An 18,704-nucleotide genomic window follows, 5' to 3' on the forward strand; every position below is an offset into this window, starting at 1 on the left:
ACTTATATGATGTGGTCGAGGGGCAACGGCCCCTTGTCTATTTCAGCAATACCACATTCTACGTCACGCCGTCCAAATTGGCTTGCCCCCATCAGCTGAATTCGGAAAACAACGTCCTTTTATATTCCTCGGAAGGGCTATATTCAAAGGCCAAATCAGTGTGCATATACGAGGCGAGTTCTCAATCTCTAATCCTCTCGACTGCTACTAACCTCCTAATATACCAAGACAGAGGAAGGACGGCAGGAGAACAAGAATATTTCAACTGACTCTGCATCCACCCGCAGCCAAGGTTGCATACGTCAGCTCTAGAGTACAGGGCTCAGAGTCGATGCCGACATGATAAGATACCAGAAGGCTCCTGGCACATTCGCACACCATCCAACATTCGCCTTCATTCGCGGGTAGTCCCTCTCGAATGTAGCGACTGCAATATATATGTCGGATTTCGGCCCCCCCCCCCCCCCCCTTCCCTTTTTTCTTCCACCCTCAAACAACGAATATTCGCGATGCCCCCAACCTCAAGCTGAAACCACCTGAACCCAAACGCTTTCCAGTATTTAAACCCATCAAAGCAATGGGACTTTCTGGCCAGGGCCAAATGCCGGGATGCTGGCGGCGGTCAACCCATGGTTTAGGACTGACTTCGAAAGACCTACGAAAGTGTCAATCTTGGACGCCTTGACTGCTGGTGTCCGCTCCCACCATCTCAAGAGTCGCAGCCCTGGAGTCACCCATACTCTCTGTGAACAACGACAGGAATAATTCAGAAGAAACGAGGGCAAAACCTGGCAAAAAAACAAGTTACCTGTAACCACTTCCGCTGCATGGGTGGAACTTTGGGTGATAGCAACGATGTAGCCCGTGTCTCTCACAAAGCATGAGAGTAAAAGATGAAATCAATCTGGTTCCAACTTAGAAAAGCATCATCCGACGACTCGGTTTTATACCCGTCACGCTCGGAGGTCTGGTGCAGGCTTGAGTTCACCCATCGCAACCACCTACATTACATTTGGATGGAGCTCACACTTCCGAGGCTTTTGATTGTAGCGCCTTCCCCCCTTCGCCGAAGCCATCTTAGCCCAGAGCATCCAACTATTTAGCTTACATCTACTCCCAAAATGGGTAGTTCCTTGCGAACGGCAATGTGTTCATAGTCACTGTCTGTATCAGGCTTCATACCAGCGGACCAAGGTCTCTCACCAATAGTGGGTGGCCAACCATCACAGCAAGTCAAAACGACAATGCCGGGGAGACATGTATTCTATCATCGAGTAACCCAAATACTCGAGCAATAATACCAACGGATGTTTCGAGGTTTCACAGGGATGTCTTTCCAGACATTTGAGTCCACAGGCAACATCGGGATCATCTGGGGGTGGTGAATTGAAAACCGCAATAACAATCGACCGTCAGCTGGAACTGGGAGGCTGATTTGGCCTGTCCTCATCATCTCTTTGCTACTCTAACATCCTTTTATATCCCCATGAGGATCTACACTCACACCTACGCCAGAACCTCCTCTACGTCCTTTTCACAATCTCTCCCCCATCAACCTCCCAACCCGCCCCTTCACAAACCCCCATCCAAACACTCCCCCAACCACAACAATCCACCACCCAACCAGCACCATATCACACATCTGCAACCCAATAAAATACTTATTCGAATACCGCGCCACAAACCCCGTCCCCCAAGCCCACCCCGCCACCAGCACCGCCAGCCACGGACTCATCCCAACCCACCTCCACCTCATTCCCCGAACCCACGCAACCCCAAGCGCCCTCGTCAACGCCAGCTTCAGCAACGGGTAGACCCCATGAACAGCGTACACGACTAACTCGGCGTGGAAGAAGAGGATCCGGAAGAGGTGCTCGTTCGCCCAAAAGCCCTCCATGAAAGCCCTCCCCACGGCAGCGTACCCTCCTTCCTTGAGTACAGCCATCAACGAAGGGCCCTCAGGACAGAAAGCTTTCCACAACGCTTCCCAATACACCTCCCCACCATTAACCATCCTCCAATACGCAATCTCCACAGCAACGAGATGCGCAACCCTAGCATGGACATACTCCGCGGCTCCAAGCATCCACACAACCACCACAACAGCCGCAACAACTGCCCCCTTCTCCTTCCTCCTCACCATCTCTCTCTCGCCCCTCCTCGCCTCAAACCTCACCAGTACCTCCCCCGCCATCAACCCCAACAAATCTCCCACCACCTTCCCCCCTCCACCCCATCCCTTCTCAACCTCTTCTTTCAAAAAGATATCCGGACTCCCAACCGCCATCTTCAACCCCGCCACAACCCCCCCAAACCCACCTACCACGCTCCCCTTGACCACCATCCTCCGAACATGATTCACCAATACCGCAAACACCACAAGCCCAATCCTCCCTCCTCCATCCCCCAGAAATCTCTCCAGCGCCGTACACTTCCGTCCCCACTCCGCCCATGGCACACCACAGGCATACACCCCCCTCCAAAGCGCTTGGTCCCAACCCCGCGGGATGATCAGCCGCGTCACGATGCGAAGCTGGGCGAGGGGGGTCGTCGCCGCGACGGGGATCTGCGCCAACACACTCGGACACGCCGTCTCGACCGCCGTCACCTCATCTACCTTCTCCCGAGTCAAGAGCTCCTTCTCATCCATCGGAACCGAAGCACCCAGAAAAGTCTTGGTCGTTGATATGGTTGGTGGCCGGACAAGCTAGGCTCTTCGTCGGGACAAACCTGGTGCTGTTCCCGAAGAAGACCGCGAGAACTGAACGGCCTTCAGCAAGAAGACGATCAAAAATATTGATGAGAGTGACTGATGGAAAGATCAATGATGTTGGGAAGTTGAACAGATAAAACCCACGACATGAGCAGCGCATATGCGCTTGGAAGAGATGACGAAGTGAAGTCAGCTCATGCAGGGGCAAGTTGAGGTTAGTAGTGTCCCCACATTTCCGTCGTTGGCGCCGGGACGGGATAAAGTTCGGCTACCGCCGCCGACTGCATGTCCAGGGCCAGGTTCACCAAGTTCTACACCATCACGGAAGACACGCGCGAAAAGAAACTTGCAAATATTTCATTGTTTAAGACTCAAAAACACACTTTTTACAAAGGATACTGTGATCCATTAGTTGCTGTCCTCGCGATGCTGTCACTACACCCAACCATTAACGCCGTCTTGTTGGGCGTCACGCACCCGTGGTGACGCCCCTAAGCCTAAACCCCATCTATTCATGCCTCATTAAGACCACCCGCATCATAATCAACCTCCTCGGAATAATAGGAATCCGCTTTTCCAGGCCTAATCAGTTGGGTATCTGTGTCCCGCGATGCCATAAACCAAAAAAGGAAGCTCCTCAGGAGCTGTTAAAATACAGTGGGCTATCAAATCCTGAAAGGCCTAACCAAGCCCTGCCGTCCACTACGGAAGCGGCATCGTTCTCTCCTCAACGACACTGGAAAACAGCTCCGCAAACGACCGGCCTCTTCAGCCAGCACGGTTCCTAAGACTGCTAGTCCTACTGAAGCCCGGCAGCCACTTTCGCTTGTTCAATGGCGCCCCTCCACTGGCATTGTTGCTCGTAGGGGTCGTCTCGCCAGAAGCTGGTCCCTTAGACACAGGCGTGAGAGTCGTGTGGTGAGCAGCAGGTGTCGTTGGAGTCATCGGAGGTCGATCGTGGATCGGCGCGCCCTCGTCAACGCTCACCGCGCGGCCTTGCCTGGGGTTGCGCATAATCGGAGGTGGAGTCGCGCTGGTTCTTTCGCCGTCCGCCAAATTGCCGCGCTGTACCCACGACGGAACACCCATCGGGGCTGCCGATGCTGATTGAGTGGCCTCGTCGACTTCCACAGAAGGAACCGCCGAGCCTCCACCAATTGAACGACGGAAGAAGTTCAGCCTATGGCCCCGAGGTGTTGACCCAGACGCGGGCGGATAGTGGTTATCTTTTGACCGCGAGGCAGGCTTCGGCTCTGGTTGTTGGGGAGTGTGAGCCCCGGACGAAGATGCCTGAAGCATGTGCGTATCAACACTGCTATTACGTCGCGATCCGCTACGGGAGGGCGACTTTCGAAGCTTGCCGTGAACGGGTGAATTCCTCGAAGTAGGCCCAGTCTTTGCGCCCAGACTGGACCGCCTATTAGGAGCGGGCGGAGCATGGACGGCATCTGGGAACAAGGCTTCTTGAGCGGACATGAGGTCCTCGACTGGGTTAGTAGGCTGCTGCGCGAGGCCGGGAACACTATAAGTTCCCCCAGACGACCCGAACATGGTGTGCGGCGCCCATCCTCCTCCGGAGGGAGGAAAGTTGAAGAGATCGGGAGAATCGCTCCGATCGTATCCTTTGGGTTCCTTGCCCTGCTGCAGCCAAATGTCGAGACTCGAGTCCAGTGAATGGACGGATTCGCTGTCGGATTCCCAGTCAGGTCCCCTGCGAGAAACGGTGCTCTCACCTGCAGACCTGGGGCGGGAGATCAACGGCGGGCGGGTATCAAAAGCGCTGCTGAGAGCGGCACTGACAGGTCCATTCCCGAACGCGGACACCAGCGGTGACTCGAAGACCGGGGCGCCTCCCATGTGGTCGGCATCGTCGCCCCTAGACGTGCCATCCGAAACAGAAGGGTAGCTGCTCTGCCCCGAGACGTTGCGTTGACGCGATAACGTGTCGTTGGAATTCTTAAAGCGGCGCAGTGTCGACGTTGAGATTGTATCAGGTGTCGGTGGGAGGGTATGCTCGCTAGACCTGGCCATGGGATCGTCCGTCACGACTCTACGCATAATCTCACGCTTCGCGTCCTTAACATACTTGTGCGTTTGGCCTCGGTTGGCAAACGAGAATTGCTCCTGGGTGGGAGACTTGTCCAAGCATGATGGATCGAGTCTCGCCAACTTTTGAAGAGGCGACGAGTGGCCGATTATGTCGTGGATGGACTGGAACTGGCCGGGACCCGGTACCCGGCTGAGAGAGCTAGACCGACTGGATCTGTCTGGCCTCACCGGCGCCATGGCTACGGGTCTGTGGAGTTGAGTAAGGTCACCACCAAGAGAAAACTTGCGTGGCTCAGAGTGGAGTGAGGTACCATCCATCGTGGGTGGCTCCTCCGGGTCCGCCACGATGGTCTCGTCCTGGTCCTCCCGCTCTCCGTAGACGCTTGTAAAGGAGCTTTCGCTGAGCACGCTGAGGCTCGGGCTCGTCAGGCTGTTCATCCGACGACCATCGCTATCCTCCACGCCCTCTGTCGTGATGCGAGGTAAGCTGAGTATGCTGCCGCGCGAACTAAGATAGACCTTTCGCAAGTTCTCCGTGTTTTCAGTGCGATCCGACATGAAGCTGGGCATACGTTTAAGTGCCTTGGCGTCTTCCTCAAGCTGGGCCAAGTCTGCAATCTTCGGCTTGGGTGTAGGTCCATTGAGTCTCGGCTCGATATCGTTCAGCGGAGGATAACCGGCAGCATCGACCTGTCGCACCATCTCCCGCTCTTGCAACAGTGTTTCGACCTGTGCCTCGAGAGCCACAATCATTTGAACGGCCTCTTGGACGGCCTTGTCTCTTTTCTCCAGCTCATCGAGTAACTTGTCGTTCACGTCATCAACCTGCACCTTTTCTACTTCGAGGGCTTCGATTCGATCTTCTAGAACGCTTTGCCTCTCTCGTCGGTGGAAGAGCTCGAGCTTCAAGTCAAAGTTTTGTTTGTGCAGTGTGGAAACAGTCTGTATAAATTAGTGTTAGTCAAGTCATATGGCAGAGCAGGGCCAACATACAGCCTCCATTTCTTTTAGGCCGAATCCCTTCTTCTTTGCCGAGTCAGGGTTTCCTCCGCTTGACCTCGGTCGATCGACAGAGCTTCCCTTCACAGGTGAGCTCTGACTTGAAGCGGGGAGCTCCATCGAAGTGCTCATTTCCGGGGTTGACTCTAAGGCAGATAACCGTTCTGTCTCCTCCCTCCTCTTTTGGAGCTTTTCCTGCAAGTAGCTGGAAGCCGCGCTCTGCCTGCCAGACTCTGAACCTCGATCTCTGGATAGCACCGAAGATGGCCGTGAACTAGTGGATGGGGCGCAGGATGCGTGGTGGAATCTGTGGGAAGGGTGGCCACTCGATGGTCGTGGCGAAGATGCGAGGTGTGAAGTGGAGCTATGAGCACTTAAAGGGGTGCGTCGGGTTGCGCCGGTACTTGTACTCGACCTGGAAGCCGCACGGGGATAGGTGGGAGAGGGATGCGACCTCTCGCGTTCGCGCGATTGTGTTTGGATCTCCATTTTGTCGGCGAGAAAGCAATGACGAATTCAGCTCCGCGATCTGATTGCCCACAGATACGTCGAAGCACGGTTTCTTCTGGGATGCGCAATACGGGACGATTCTTAGACGAAGGATCAAACCGGCATTCGGAATGAGGTGTTGGACACCCGAATTGGTCGATGGTCAATGGCGATAATTAGGTTGATGCCTGCTTGAAGGTGCAGAAGCGCGGATGGCAGCTGCGTGTGCTAGCCTAGCTCGAGCCGGGGAGGGTGGCCAGAGACTTAGATAGGAGACGAATCCTTGAAATAAGGCGCGGACGAGGGTTGAACGGCAGACGCCGACTCGTGGTGGTGGATGCGCTTTGAAGGTATATCTGCGGCTGTTATTGCGAGACAGCAGGCCAGGACCTGGTATTCTGCAGTGGTGGACTAACTACGCGACTGGTGATCACGGCAAGTGGTGGGCGTGCCGCAGCAGGTGCGAAGCTAAATCTTTGCGCGCGGTTTGAAAGCACCGAGGAGACGTTTAAACACGAGGGCTGCGTTGCGTCGGATGGCTCGCCATGGGCCGATGGAAACGTGAGAGCAAGGCAGTCGGCTGAACTTTGGGGTCGGGCGGTTTTCAGGACGTTGGATCGGCAGTTGGGGTCAGCGTTGGGCAGCGGTGGATGGTGTATCCCGCCACGGGTTTTCAGCACAGGAATGTCTCAATCGACGACGGGTGTGATGGTGGGATGTCTCGGATGGCGGAAGAGAAACGGCTGGGGACTGCGCGTACTGGCGAAAGAGGCTGGAAAAGTAGAAAGCAAAATGCTGGGTATCTGGAAGTGCAAGTGTAGGATACGCGGTTGTTAGCAAGTGCCGGTCCGGGTGTCGCGTGCCTGATATTGTCGTTGGAGTCGCGCTCGGTGGCGGTCAAGACGGACAATATTGATGTTGATGTTGCGGTGACAGTCGTCGGCGGCGTCGTCCAAGAAACGACAAGCTCGACAGGGCCTTCTCGTGGTCGACTCCGTTGAAAGCTGGGCCTCGCTTCGACGGGACCCTTGGACCCTGGGAAATCGGACGGCGAGTGGTCAATGGTGGCCAGGGCTGTCGCGGGGTTCGTCCAATTGAGGCCAGGCGATGGGATAAGATGGGAGGGATTCGTCAGAGTAGCGCGGCGACAGTCAGCGGCGCAAATGCGAAGGTGAGTCTGACGAAAGCGACTGGCGAGAGAAAAGAAGGAGGATAACGAGAATGACGGAGGAGCAAGAAACACATTTCTCAGGGTCGCCAGTCGGAAGGAGACGACGGGAGTCAAGCAAGGACGAGAGGGCAAGCGACGTCTCATGCAGCGAGACAGAAGTGACGAGGGTTCGGCAAGGCGCAGGCAAGGAGCAGGGGTTGCGGGGGTGAAGGCTCCTCTTCTTACTCCTGACCCATGCCTGCGAAGCCTGGCGGAGGCGAGCAGCAAGAAAGGGCGGCCAATCGAAGGGTCGTCGCAAGAGTGTGATGGGGCCTGTTGAGCTGCGAATGCGATGGGAAGCGGACGACAGGCCGGCCGGGGAGGGAGACTGTCACTGCAGATGGGAACTGTGATGTGTGGTGTGAAGCCGGCAGGGATTGCAGTGGGGGGATGTCGGGAGAATTTAGAAAGCCCACTTGGTGTTGGTGATGTTGGTTGGTTGGAGGAAGGCAGCTGGCAGAGCTGGCAAAATGTGCAAAGGAAAGAACGTTGGAGATGTGTGACGAAAGCAAAGGAAGGTCCAGGTTTGAGGTCGCGACTGCAAGGCAGGTCCAGGCAGGCCGAGGAAAGGAAAGAGTGGCCAAAGGAAGGAAAGAGCAGAGCAGCAGCAGCAGCACCTGCGCTAAGAAGCTAGGTAAGCAGGAGCCATCAGAAAGCAGGAGCAGTTCGTTGTTGTTGCTTCTTTCCGTCCGGCGACGCGTCTCCTCGTCCCTTGTTGCTTTCTTTCCCGTTCCTTTGCTGCCAGAGCTCCAAAAGCCATTACAAGCCAGGCCAACTCAATCGAAGGAACCAACCAACGCGCCAGCCAAAGCACCCTCAAAAAGATCCCGCCAACCCGGTGCGCCTCACTCTGGGTCTGTGGTGCTTGGCCGCCCTCAAAGCGCCAGCCAGGCCTGAGGTCCAAGGCCAGGCACAGGCACGGAAACAGGAACAGGAATAGCAGTGTGGAGGGGAGATTGCCGGCGCGAGGTCGTCGCTGTTAGTGCCCCCGGCTGACACCCGTCAGTCGCTAGTCGTCCTCTAGCGGATGGCCCTGGGAGAGAACAGCTCACTAATGGCCTGTTGAGATGCAGCAATAAACCTAGGGAAGTCATCATTTTCCATGATTACTGCGCACTGGCTGGTGTCAGTTGGTGTTGGCGATCCCCTTCTTGCAACGCAATAGACTTGGTCACTGTTGAAGGTTCAAGGTGCTGGAGCTTGGACAGCTTGTTCGTCCCGTCTGCCCACAGACACTGGAGGGTCCCTCGGGGCAGTGGCCCGCCTGTCAAGATCCTTGGTTCCCTCAGGTGGTCGTCGCTACGACACTGGGCAACACTGTCAATCTTGCATTTCTTTGCGGCGCAGATGAAAATGGATGCTCCAAATCTGCAAATATCGACCGTGGAAGCTTAAAACAGAGCTCGGGCATTTCTTTCCCATCTCTCTTTCCTCGTTCTCCAGCCAGGCGTTGCGCTAACATTTAGTACACTCGACCAGCAGGAAGGCCCAAGCTTCCGCTCCCTTACCCGTAACCCGTAGCTTCCCCTCCTGCAGCTGCACAAAACATATCCATCAGCCAAGGCAGCTAGCTCACTTATGCAAGGGATTATGCAGTCATCAATCAACCCACCGCGGGCGCCATCCAATTGCTCCGAGCTGCCATCCCTGCTTTTGCTTCTTTTCTCCTGCATCCTCCTCGCGACACACATCCAATGGCACACCGTTCCAGCGTGACGGGAGCAAGGTCTGCCCCGGTTTCCGGCTGCAACCCAACTCTGCCGCGCACCCTTTGAGGGTGCCGTCACACCCGCAAAAGGGGTCGAAGCTGAGGGAGGTCTTTGTCGACAGACCTAAGCCGACATTCGGTGCCATCCAGAGGCGACGCGTTGCTTTTCTCGCCGGAAGAGAGGCTGGCGTTGAAGACATGTCCCAGAAACGAACACATTGTCGTACGAACTCGTCGCACACTACGCCCGTACGCGACGACATCCCTTCGCCCAATATCATCGCAATCGACACCGAGTCGCAATCGCCTCCTCATCCATCACCGTCATAGCGCACGAAATCTCCGTCTGCCACTACCCGGAGGTGGTGGTCGCATTGGTACCTGATATTGGCCACCATCGACTCCCAATCGAGACGGACGCGATATTAGCCCGCGGGCTACCGCTAGCACAACGGGATTTTCTGCACCATTGCGATTCGCCATTTCCCACGGCCAGGAGAGCCGCAGCCTTTTTGACTCGGCGCCGTCGCCGTCTTCCCCGTCGCTGCCGCCTAGCTGCTCATCCGAATCCCCTAACCTCGCGCCGCCGAACCCTCGACTCCATCTCATCGCAGCCCAACGGGCGCGTGGAACGATTCATCCTCGCAGTCGCAAAGCCACCCGTCGTGTCTCTGACTGCGTGTCCAAGAAATCACATCATGTCTCAATCCTGAACACCCACCGCTGAGAACATCTCACTTCCAACTGACTTCGGCCCCAAGAGCAAACGCCAGCGGCCATCGTCCAGATGCCGGAAGTCCCCGCCACGGCCGTATCTCGAGGCCACCACAGCCCAGATAGCGTCCCCGGAATCTGGTTAACGTTCCGCTGGTGGAGTGGGCCTTTCCAACTCTGCCCAAAGTCCCCGGTTTTCCCTGTTTTTTTTTAGAAGCAAGGCAAGTGCCGCCAAGAAGAAGTCTTCTCTCGATGAGTCTGACCCGGACGTAGCATTGTCAATCGCCTACGCAGTGGAAGCTCCGTTGGATTGGGTTTCTTCCCTATGCGACCTCCTGTTTCGTCATGACTCGGATGTCGTGTGACGGACAAACGCACACAGCCAGCCGGCGCTCCCGCTGCGTCGCCTACTGCGTAATCTGGCTGGCGCCGTGGGGGCGGCCCGCGATGTGACTGAAGCCAAGCCGCCCGCCCGTTACCTGCAGAGCCGGTTGAGGGCACTTATGCAGTGGACAGTGAGACCCGGGGCGGTCTGGCCATAATTTCGAAATGTTGGGCAGCTTCTGCAGTTCGCAGCGCTACAGTCGTTTGCGCCGATACGTCGTCAGAAGCACCGTCGACATCTTGATGCCGAGGATGTCATTAGGAGGGGAACTGCGGTTTTGGCCGGACTGACAGGACGGACAAGACCTTCGTCGTGCAAGATCACTCAACCTGAAGCGCCGTCGGCGACCATCCTCTCAACATCCCTGTAACATGCAACTCTGCCGGGATACGCGAACGCGACGACGTGTACCCCTTCAATTTACCTGCGTGGTGACAACGACTCACACGTTTGTCACGGGAGCGCGTTTAGAAAACAAACGGCGAAAACAGGCGGCAGATGTTTGCACTCGCAATGCCGGGCGTTGGTCCGGACGATGATGCCTCGCCTGGGTGGGTGGCTCCCAGCGGAGCTCACTCATGCAAGCACTTAACGTCAGTCAAGGATATCGTCACTGTTTGCCGTTGCCCTCATCCATGGGTAAGGGACTCGGTATTGAACGCCTGGCCCGAGCGTTTCGGCAGTGCGAAGCTCGCTTCCTCATGCATCATCGTCGTTCATCACAGTGGCATTGCCTGGGATAGGCTCATGAGCTAAAGTGCTATTGACACATTTGATTATCTCGCCGAAACACCGGCATCTATACAAAAGGCAGAACGACACGGCTAGCATACTCCCCGCCCAAATGCACCAAATGTCGGCCTCGGTTCAGGGTATGATCAAGCCCAAAGTTGTTGACCGCGAAGCTCTTTCCACTGACAACAACCCTCACCCCTTCTCCCGCCTCAAACTCAACGCCGAGAGCCCAGATTCCGATGTCTAACCTCCCCACCTCTCCGGGCGTAATCTTCTCCTCCTTCTCATGCGGGTGGTACGGCCAGTGAGGATGCATACTCTTGCTCTCGTCGATGGCCCGATGCGACGCCCTCAAGATGCCCACAGGCCCCTTGTAAAGCACAACCTCCGTCTCCTCCTCGGGCTTGAACTCCTGAAAGCTCTTGGCCGGAATGCCCTTCCACGGGATGTTGAGGTTCTTCATCTGCGTCCCATCCTTGTCCAGCTTCTGGATCATGACATACACATCCATATCATCGTGATCAGGACATGACATGAACAGCACCGCCTTGGGCAAACCCATCACCCGCGTCGTCTCAGTAAACGTAAACGTAAACCCAACACTCTCCCCATCCGCCGACGCGTAGCCCACACTCGTAGACTCACTCGGCGCCTCCGCCAACAACTTCCCCTCCGCCCCGAAGAACATCTCTCTGTACTCCGTCCTCTTCGGCGGGAACTCCTCCTCCGCAATGTCCTCAATCGCCTGCGGCACCTTCTTCCCAAACCGCAACAGCGCCATCCTACACTTCGGCGTGCTCCTCCACCCGTTCTCCTCCCCCTTCAAGAAACAATCAAAAAACGCAAACAGCTCCTCCTTCGCCTTCTCATTCCCCCAGAGGTCGTACCACTCCTGCCACGGGTGCCACCTCAACCACTTATCCTCGCTCTCCACCTCCATCCACGCCCGGATCGCGCCCATCCCGTGCATCGTATTCGTCCACGTCCCCGTGATATACGTCGGCACATTAATCCTCTTCATATCCGGCCTCTTGTCGTTCCACCACGCGTTCGCAAGCGGCCGCTCCTTGAACATCTCCCGGAAGCTCTCCAGTCCGCCGCGGCCCTTGAGCATGTGCTGTACAATCAGCCGGTCGAACAGGTCCCCCGCGTAAATGCCCCCGCGCGCGAACTGCTCCCGGTACAAGTCCCCGCAGCCCTCCCACGGCGCGATCGCCGCGAGCGACGGCGGGCGCAGCGCGGCGATGAACCACTGCGCGATCGCCAGATGCGAATTCCCCGCGAGCCCGACCTTGCCCGAGCACCACGGCATTGCGGCCACGGCTTCGACCGTGTCGTACCCGTCCTCGGCCTCCTGCGTGCCCATGATGGCCATCACGCCGCCGGAGTCGAAGGCGCCGCGCGAGTCGACGTTGACGATGGCGTAGCCGCGCGGCACCCAGTCCGCGGGGTCGGGGGCCTCGAACTTTTCCAGCCCGGAGAGCGTGCCCGCGGGGATGCCGAGGGACCAGGGCGTCATGTAGGAGAGGGAGGCGAGGCCGTTGAAGGACTTGCCGAAGGGGGACCAGCAGATCAGCGCGGGGACTTTGGCGTCGGTGTTGGAGGTGGGAGGGCGGAGGACGTCGGCGTAGAGGGTTGTGCCGTCGCGGACTGTGATGGCGACGTCGCGCTCGACGAGGATGGGCGAGGGGAGGGGGCGGGCGGATGGGTGTGGGTGTTTCCAGCCTGCCGGGAGGGTTTCGGTGCGCGGGTTGAGGCCGGTGTAGCCATCGCGGCCTGGGATCGGGGCCTCGAGAGGCTCGATGGGGACGGGGACCCCGCGGAAGGTTGTTGATTGCATTGCGTGGGGTGTGAAGTGTCTCTGATGTGTGCTTGGGGGGAATCAAGAGACGGAAGAGGTGGTTGTCAGGGGGGGAGTTGCGTATGGCGAGGGTTTGTACATTGTGTTTTTGGTGTCTCTATATGAAAAGAGTTTGTATTTGGAGAAAAGGACGATACCCCACGATCTCACGAGCCGCGAATCTCATCCGGGACGACGATCCGGAAGTCAATTGATGACTTGCCTTTGTCGAGCGGGATGCGATATCAGATCCGGGGCCGCGGGTGGGATGAGACCCACCAACTCCCGAAACGACACTTACACGCACCAAAACCGCTTCCGAGCCGACACTTCCCGTGCCGACAATGTAGCTGCTGTCCCTCTCCCCCACCACATCCGTGCCGGACCGAGCAGACGACACGCAGGGCCTAGCGGAAATGTCCCGAAGATGTGTTCCCTCGGGAGAATTACTGATGTAAGTTTCGAAGGTGGCGTGGTTATCCAGTTGTTGCGTAAGAGTTGCTGAGGCTGAAAGTTGTCCAACAGTCCACCGCCAGAGAGTGTCAAGTATAAACACATCTCACGAACCTCGTCCAAGCTTTCTGGCGTCTCCATGAATCCAACAGATCAAATCAGTCAAAGACTCGGCAGAGAGCAGGACTGAAGAGTTTCAATACTCTTTCACAAAGACAGTTGACCCCGCAAGCCCTACCCCAAGATGGTCATCGCAACGGACTACAACTCCCCCGCCGCGGCCGCAACCATCACGGTCCCGGCACCCAAAAAGCCAGAGACATCATCCTCCTCCGCGACCCCCATCGTCCCCAAGCCCGCCGGGCCCAACAAGCTCTTCGCCAAAGAAGGCGTCACATACGGCGACTTCCGCGATGACCTCGTCCGCGACGGCTACGTCGTCGTCAAGGGCGCCATCCCCCGCGAGCGCACAGACAAGTACGCCGACGACATGATGTCCTACCTCGAGAACTTGTAAGCCCCTCTCCCCCTTCCCTTCACCCACTTCCTTCCCCCCGCTAACCACCCCAACAGCGCCGGCGGCCTCGGCTTCGACCGCAACGACCCCTCCACCGTCAAAGAAGCCAACCTGCCCATCATCACCGAGAAGGGCATGTGCCTCGGCTACGGCATCGCGCACGAGTCCTTCACCTGGGCCGTCCGCCAAGAGCCCGGGCTCGTCTCCGCCTTCGAGCGCGTCTACGACACGCCCGACCTCATCGTCTCCTTCGACGCCGTCAACATGGCCTTCCCCAACCGCGCCGACGTGCAGCCCAACAAGCCCTGGCCGCACCAGGACCAGGACCCGCAGAAGCCGGGCTTCCGCTGCCTGCAGGGGCTGGTCAACCTGCTGCCCAACGGGCCGCGCGACGGCGGGCTGATCGTGTGCAAGGGCGCGCACCGCCTGTCGGAGGAGTTCCATGAGGCGTTCAAGGACGAGAAGGACAAGATCTGGGCGTGGACGAAGGAGTGGTACGGGTTTACGGACGCGGGGATAAAGTGGCTTGAGGAGAGGGGGTGCGTGTGGGAGAAGATTGATGCGGAGCCGGGGGATTTGTTGCTCTGGGACAGCCGCACGCCGCACTACAATTTGAGCCCCGAGGGGGAGCGGCCGCGGTTCTGTGTGTACACGTGTTATATGCCGGTGGCGGACGCGAGCCAGGAGGACTTGGTGCGGAAGAAGGGCGCGTTTGAGAGCTTGCAGAGCACGACGCACTGGCCGAATGCGATGCACGTGGGCGGGATCCCGGTGAAGAGGGGCGGGGAGCCGTGTCCGTATAACACGGGCAAGCCGCGGGAGGTGCCGAGGTTGAGTGAGAGGGGGTTCAAGTTGACGGGTATTCCGTACATTCAGGGGGCGCCGATTGAGGCGAGGGACACGTTTGGAACTTAGAGAATTGGGGGTTCTGGGTTGAGAGTGTGTTAGAAATATCCCATGTCAGACTGTGAGTTGCGGTCTTACTGTCGTTAAAATCGAATTCAACAACAAATATTTCAATTATGTGCCTGGAGAAGCTGTAGTCCAATCCAAGAACAGAGACGTCTGGAATTCATGTATGACTCAAAGGCTCTGCAGGTCAAAGCATCAATCCTGAAAACTTTTACCCAGCCGAGCAGAGATCTTCGCACTCGGTCTCTTGATAGTCAGTTATCGTGATGCACTGCTGTTTGGAGTCATCCACCAGTTCTTTGGCTTTACCCGCATTCTCTGAAGCGCGGTCCCTCGCCTCAAGAGCCTCCCAGGGAGCAGCCAGTAGCCGAGTGAGGGGTCTTCAGCAATTGCTACCTCCTTCTCTTGCAGCACACAGTGTTCCTTCGAACCATTACCAATCTTAGCGCTGTTTCTGACTGCACACGTGGCACCGTTGTTATGGAGCTGTCGGAGCTCAAAATCATGTCTACAGCATTCAGCGTTGTTCGTGTGTGTTATCTGCTGCCCGGGAAAATGGCAGCCGTGGCATGGCTCCATTGGGTCTTTGATTCGGTCGAAAGCATAAGGGTTGCGGTAGGTCACTAGCACTCTGTTTACATGCTCGGTAACTTCATCCTCCATCGTTGCTGAGCTCGGAAATGGTTTATCGAAATGTGGTGACGGAAGACTTGCGATGCTGAGGCGACTGCAGCGGTGTTAGTCTTGGATGCACGAGGTTACTATGTCTGGGCTACCTTTGCTATGTCCCCAGAAAGATGGCTCAATATGGATGTGAGAGATGTTCAGCAGCGGGAGTTAACGTGTGTATTCCAGGCGTTGGCGCGGAAACGAGGATGTAAACCCTGCAATAGCGATGCTGCGATGGCTGATCGGATGCTAGTTTCTAACAGTGAGGAGAATATGTGTATGGGAAGCTTTTAGTGTTCGAATTTTTCGTCCCGTCCAACTTTCCTCTTCGCATTTTCTAGCCATCTAGGAAATACAATTGGTAAGCCACAGAATACAGAGCAAAACAGTGAATTCACTTACTTTTCGACTCCACTGATTGGGCCACCTATCAGTCTCTCTATGTTCTTTTCCGATTCGTCCAACTTTGCCATCTCCTCTCTCTATGTCGGCTTCTTCGGGTTCTCTCCTCTAAATTCCATCAGCCCCCCGTCGTTGATGCCATTGCTCGTTTGATTTGCTCCTCCAGCAATGTGCCGTAGGTGGCTCTCATCAGCCCTCTGGCACTCCGACTCGTATGAGAGGCTGCTCGAACCCATTCCTTCCAAGGGCTGCGCCCTCGTCTCGGTCTTGAATGGTATCTGGTCAAGCTGAGCGTCTTCTTGCTTGACCAGCGTTTGGAGATGTTGCACAGGCCCGCTAGTTGTTGTGCTGGGCTTACTTTGATTGCCAACGGATGTCGTTGGCTCTTCCGCAACCTCTCGCTTGACATTCGTTGTAGGTTCCGCTTGTTTGGGCAGCTCCGAGCGCATAGCAGCCCTTTGTTTAGTGCCACGGTGCTGCTTTGCCGACGTTGGGTAAGGCTGTGCTCTGGAGTCGTTGCGACGCTTCTTGTTGTGCTTGCCCTTCCCTCTCCTCCTATCCTGGTTGTTTCCGGAATTCTTCTCAGACGGCGTAGGTGTTCGTATGTTCGATTGCTCTGCGGCGGTGTTCGAGGACTCGGTCGCAAAGACCGCCGGTCTCGACAACTGAGGCGCATCGGCCGGATACTCATAAGACATTCCAGTAATGCGTGTCGTCGATTGCAACGTATCAAATACATCATGCAACCGTTTGTCGATTCTGTCGATCATCTTATACGGCATTCCTGTGGGACAAGACGCCCACAGGTTGTACAAGTCGATGCCGCCAGATGTCATTTCTGCAAACTTTTCCTCCAGGCGCCCGCTGTCGCTTGCGACCGTTCCGACGACCTGCTCAAGGTAATCATCGGCTCCCTTCAAGCGTTCAACAGCGCATTCCCTCTTGCTCCTTGCAATTTCCAGGGCCTTGGTGAGTTCTTCAACACGGGCTTCGGCCCTCACAACCTCCGCGTCCGCGGCATCCCTGGCGGCTTTGATCCGGTCCCAAGGCCCGATGCCCCCTTTAACGATGATCTCCTCCCAGGACGCGCTGGACTCGACCTCCTCGAACTTCTTCCATGCGCGTTGGATCGCGGGGATGTCGTTGTGTGTAGTCGCGGCGTTGCAGCCGCGACAGAAGCTGGGAATCGTCGTTGCGATGGCGTCGACCCCGGCGTCGGGGTCGTACGCGCTGGCGCCATCCATTCTTATTGAGATCACGACGGATTCCGTAGGTTGGTCCATGGTGACGCAAATTCGTAATGAGTAGCGTCCCCAAGCTTGAGACACTCCTAAAGGATTGAAGAGTTGTTTCGATAGGAGAATTGAAGTGATCTCTTCAACGGAAATTACGCAGGCCTGTGCTGTGGGGTGTCGCGAAGATTGATTAAGACGCGTCGCGTCGCCGTACCAAGCCTGAGTATTGACACTGTCATGACAATTTGATTATGAGAAGCGTCTTGATTTGAACTGAAATCGCTTTTTTGATGATCTCTTACCAAATTTCGGCCACTTGACATTAAAAGCTTTGTTTGAAACTTGAGCCTTTTCACGACGTGAGCGGCGTCGAAAGACCGATTCCAGCTCATGATAGCTTGTGGATCCAAATCTGGGTCCGTTTTTCGCTGTGACGCTCAACTTTACAAGCTCTATGGAGATAACTTGACACGTTGTCCATCACCCAGCAGCTTACGTGTTGCATTTTGAAGTGAAACTTGGACGATGATACTGCATTTTTCGGGAGATAATTGATGATCACTCTGCAGGCTGCATTGACGTACGTAGTGGGTGAGTCTCTGACTATCGAGGAGTCAAGGTCGCTCACGCGGCTAGCTGAGGTTCATTTGATGTCGCAGATAAAACCGGGACACAGAGGTGAAGTTGCCGTCATCTTCTGAACGAAAGGTGATACCGCAGCTTAAGTGAATACCTCTCGGCTAGTATCCTTATGTCAATTTGTCTGCTCGGCCTGAGAAAAGTAGCGAAGTGCCGACGTAGGCGGTGTCAAGCGATCGACAATCTAATGTGCACCAGAAATGGCTCCCTTGAAAGCGGTTGTCGTCGTGCATCCAATCGGACCCAGCTACATTCCGGCCTTATAGGAAGGCACAGTAGTAGTAAGCGGTGATGGACTCGGGAAAAGGCCAGCAGCAAAATACCGAGAGCTCCGATCATGTCCACCAGAATCAGCGCATCTATGGCGCGCAAAAGAAATGAGGCGTTTGTCGTCGAGCTCATATAACACTGTTGAGAACATCCACCGCTACTCCGTGACACCGAGCACCTTATCGAACCGACCTTACGATTTTGCCAGAGTTATTGTTTTTCTTATTAGAGCTCAACCGAAATTCCAGATGACTTTTCCGACGTTGTCACCTGCCTGCTCGACTTACCCAAAGGCTTCTAGCGCAGAGTCTTGAGTTACAAGATCAGCAAGAACCGGCCTCCGACCTTGACCGTCCCCACTGCAGCAATGACCGGCTTCCCCTTTCCCATAATGAAAACATCGGAGATTCTGACTCCACTTGCTGAGAAATTCACAGAATTTCAGGAGCCTGACTTGAAGTCACGCTAGCAATTGCCATCTTGATGTGCCCGGCTTTGACGGTTGGAAACCCGGAAACTCGGTGCTCGTGGACCCCGAACGTTCATCGTGGAAGCACGTTCGCCCACCCAAGCCGACTAGATGTTCAGTGTACAATATATCTAGGTGCGATGTTCTGGAATTTTACCACAATATTCAACCAGATCACAACTCGCACACCTATCCCTCACGGAATTCATAACAAGCACGGGAGATTTCCCTAAGTTCCCTATTTCCTGCCGAACCTCCTATTCGCTGGGTCATCTTCGTTATGAAATTTCTCCTTG

The 18,704-nt window shown here is 55.9% G+C and overlaps 4 protein-coding genes across 4 annotated transcripts; 1 reads left to right on the forward strand and 3 right to left on the reverse strand.

The window, feature by feature from the left end:
* Window positions 1-3,481: 3,481 nt before the first annotated feature.
* CGCA056_v003476 (uncharacterized protein) lies at window positions 3,482-5,893 on the reverse strand (the record flags this gene model as incomplete). Its single annotated transcript, XM_037318733.1, has 2 exons — window positions 3,482-5,704; window positions 5,756-5,893. The coding sequence occupies 2 exons, from the start codon at window positions 5,891-5,893 to the stop codon at window positions 3,482-3,484; spliced, it is 2,361 nt and encodes a 786-aa protein (XP_037184003.1).
* A 5,173-nt stretch (window positions 5,894-11,066) lies between these two features.
* cocE-6 (Cocaine esterase) lies at window positions 11,067-12,842 on the reverse strand (the record flags this gene model as incomplete). Its single annotated transcript, XM_037318734.1, has 1 exon — window positions 11,067-12,842. One exon carries the CDS (start codon window positions 12,840-12,842, stop codon window positions 11,067-11,069), a length of 1,776 nt encoding a protein of 591 aa, XP_037184002.1.
* Window positions 12,843-13,539: 697 nt separating this feature from the next.
* Window positions 13,540-14,727, forward strand: CGCA056_v003478 (putative phytanoyl-CoA dioxygenase; the record flags this gene model as incomplete). Its single annotated transcript, XM_037318735.1, has 2 exons — window positions 13,540-13,808; window positions 13,869-14,727. 2 exons carry the CDS (start codon window positions 13,540-13,542, stop codon window positions 14,725-14,727), a joined length of 1,128 nt encoding a protein of 375 aa, XP_037184007.1.
* A 1,148-nt stretch (window positions 14,728-15,875) lies between these two features.
* CGCA056_v003479 (uncharacterized protein) lies at window positions 15,876-17,078 on the reverse strand (the record flags this gene model as incomplete). The annotated part of the gene is made up of 1 exon (XM_037318736.1): window positions 15,876-17,078. The coding sequence occupies one exon, from the start codon at window positions 17,076-17,078 to the stop codon at window positions 15,876-15,878; it is 1,203 nt and encodes a 400-aa protein (XP_037184006.1).
* Between the last annotated feature and the right edge of the window lie 1,626 nt (window positions 17,079-18,704).

Source organism: Colletotrichum aenigma, assembly GCF_013390185.1.
Source record: "Colletotrichum aenigma strain Cg56 chromosome Unknown KSG_Cg56_contig02, whole genome shotgun sequence".
Taxonomy (NCBI): domain Eukaryota; kingdom Fungi; phylum Ascomycota; class Sordariomycetes; order Glomerellales; family Glomerellaceae; genus Colletotrichum; species Colletotrichum aenigma.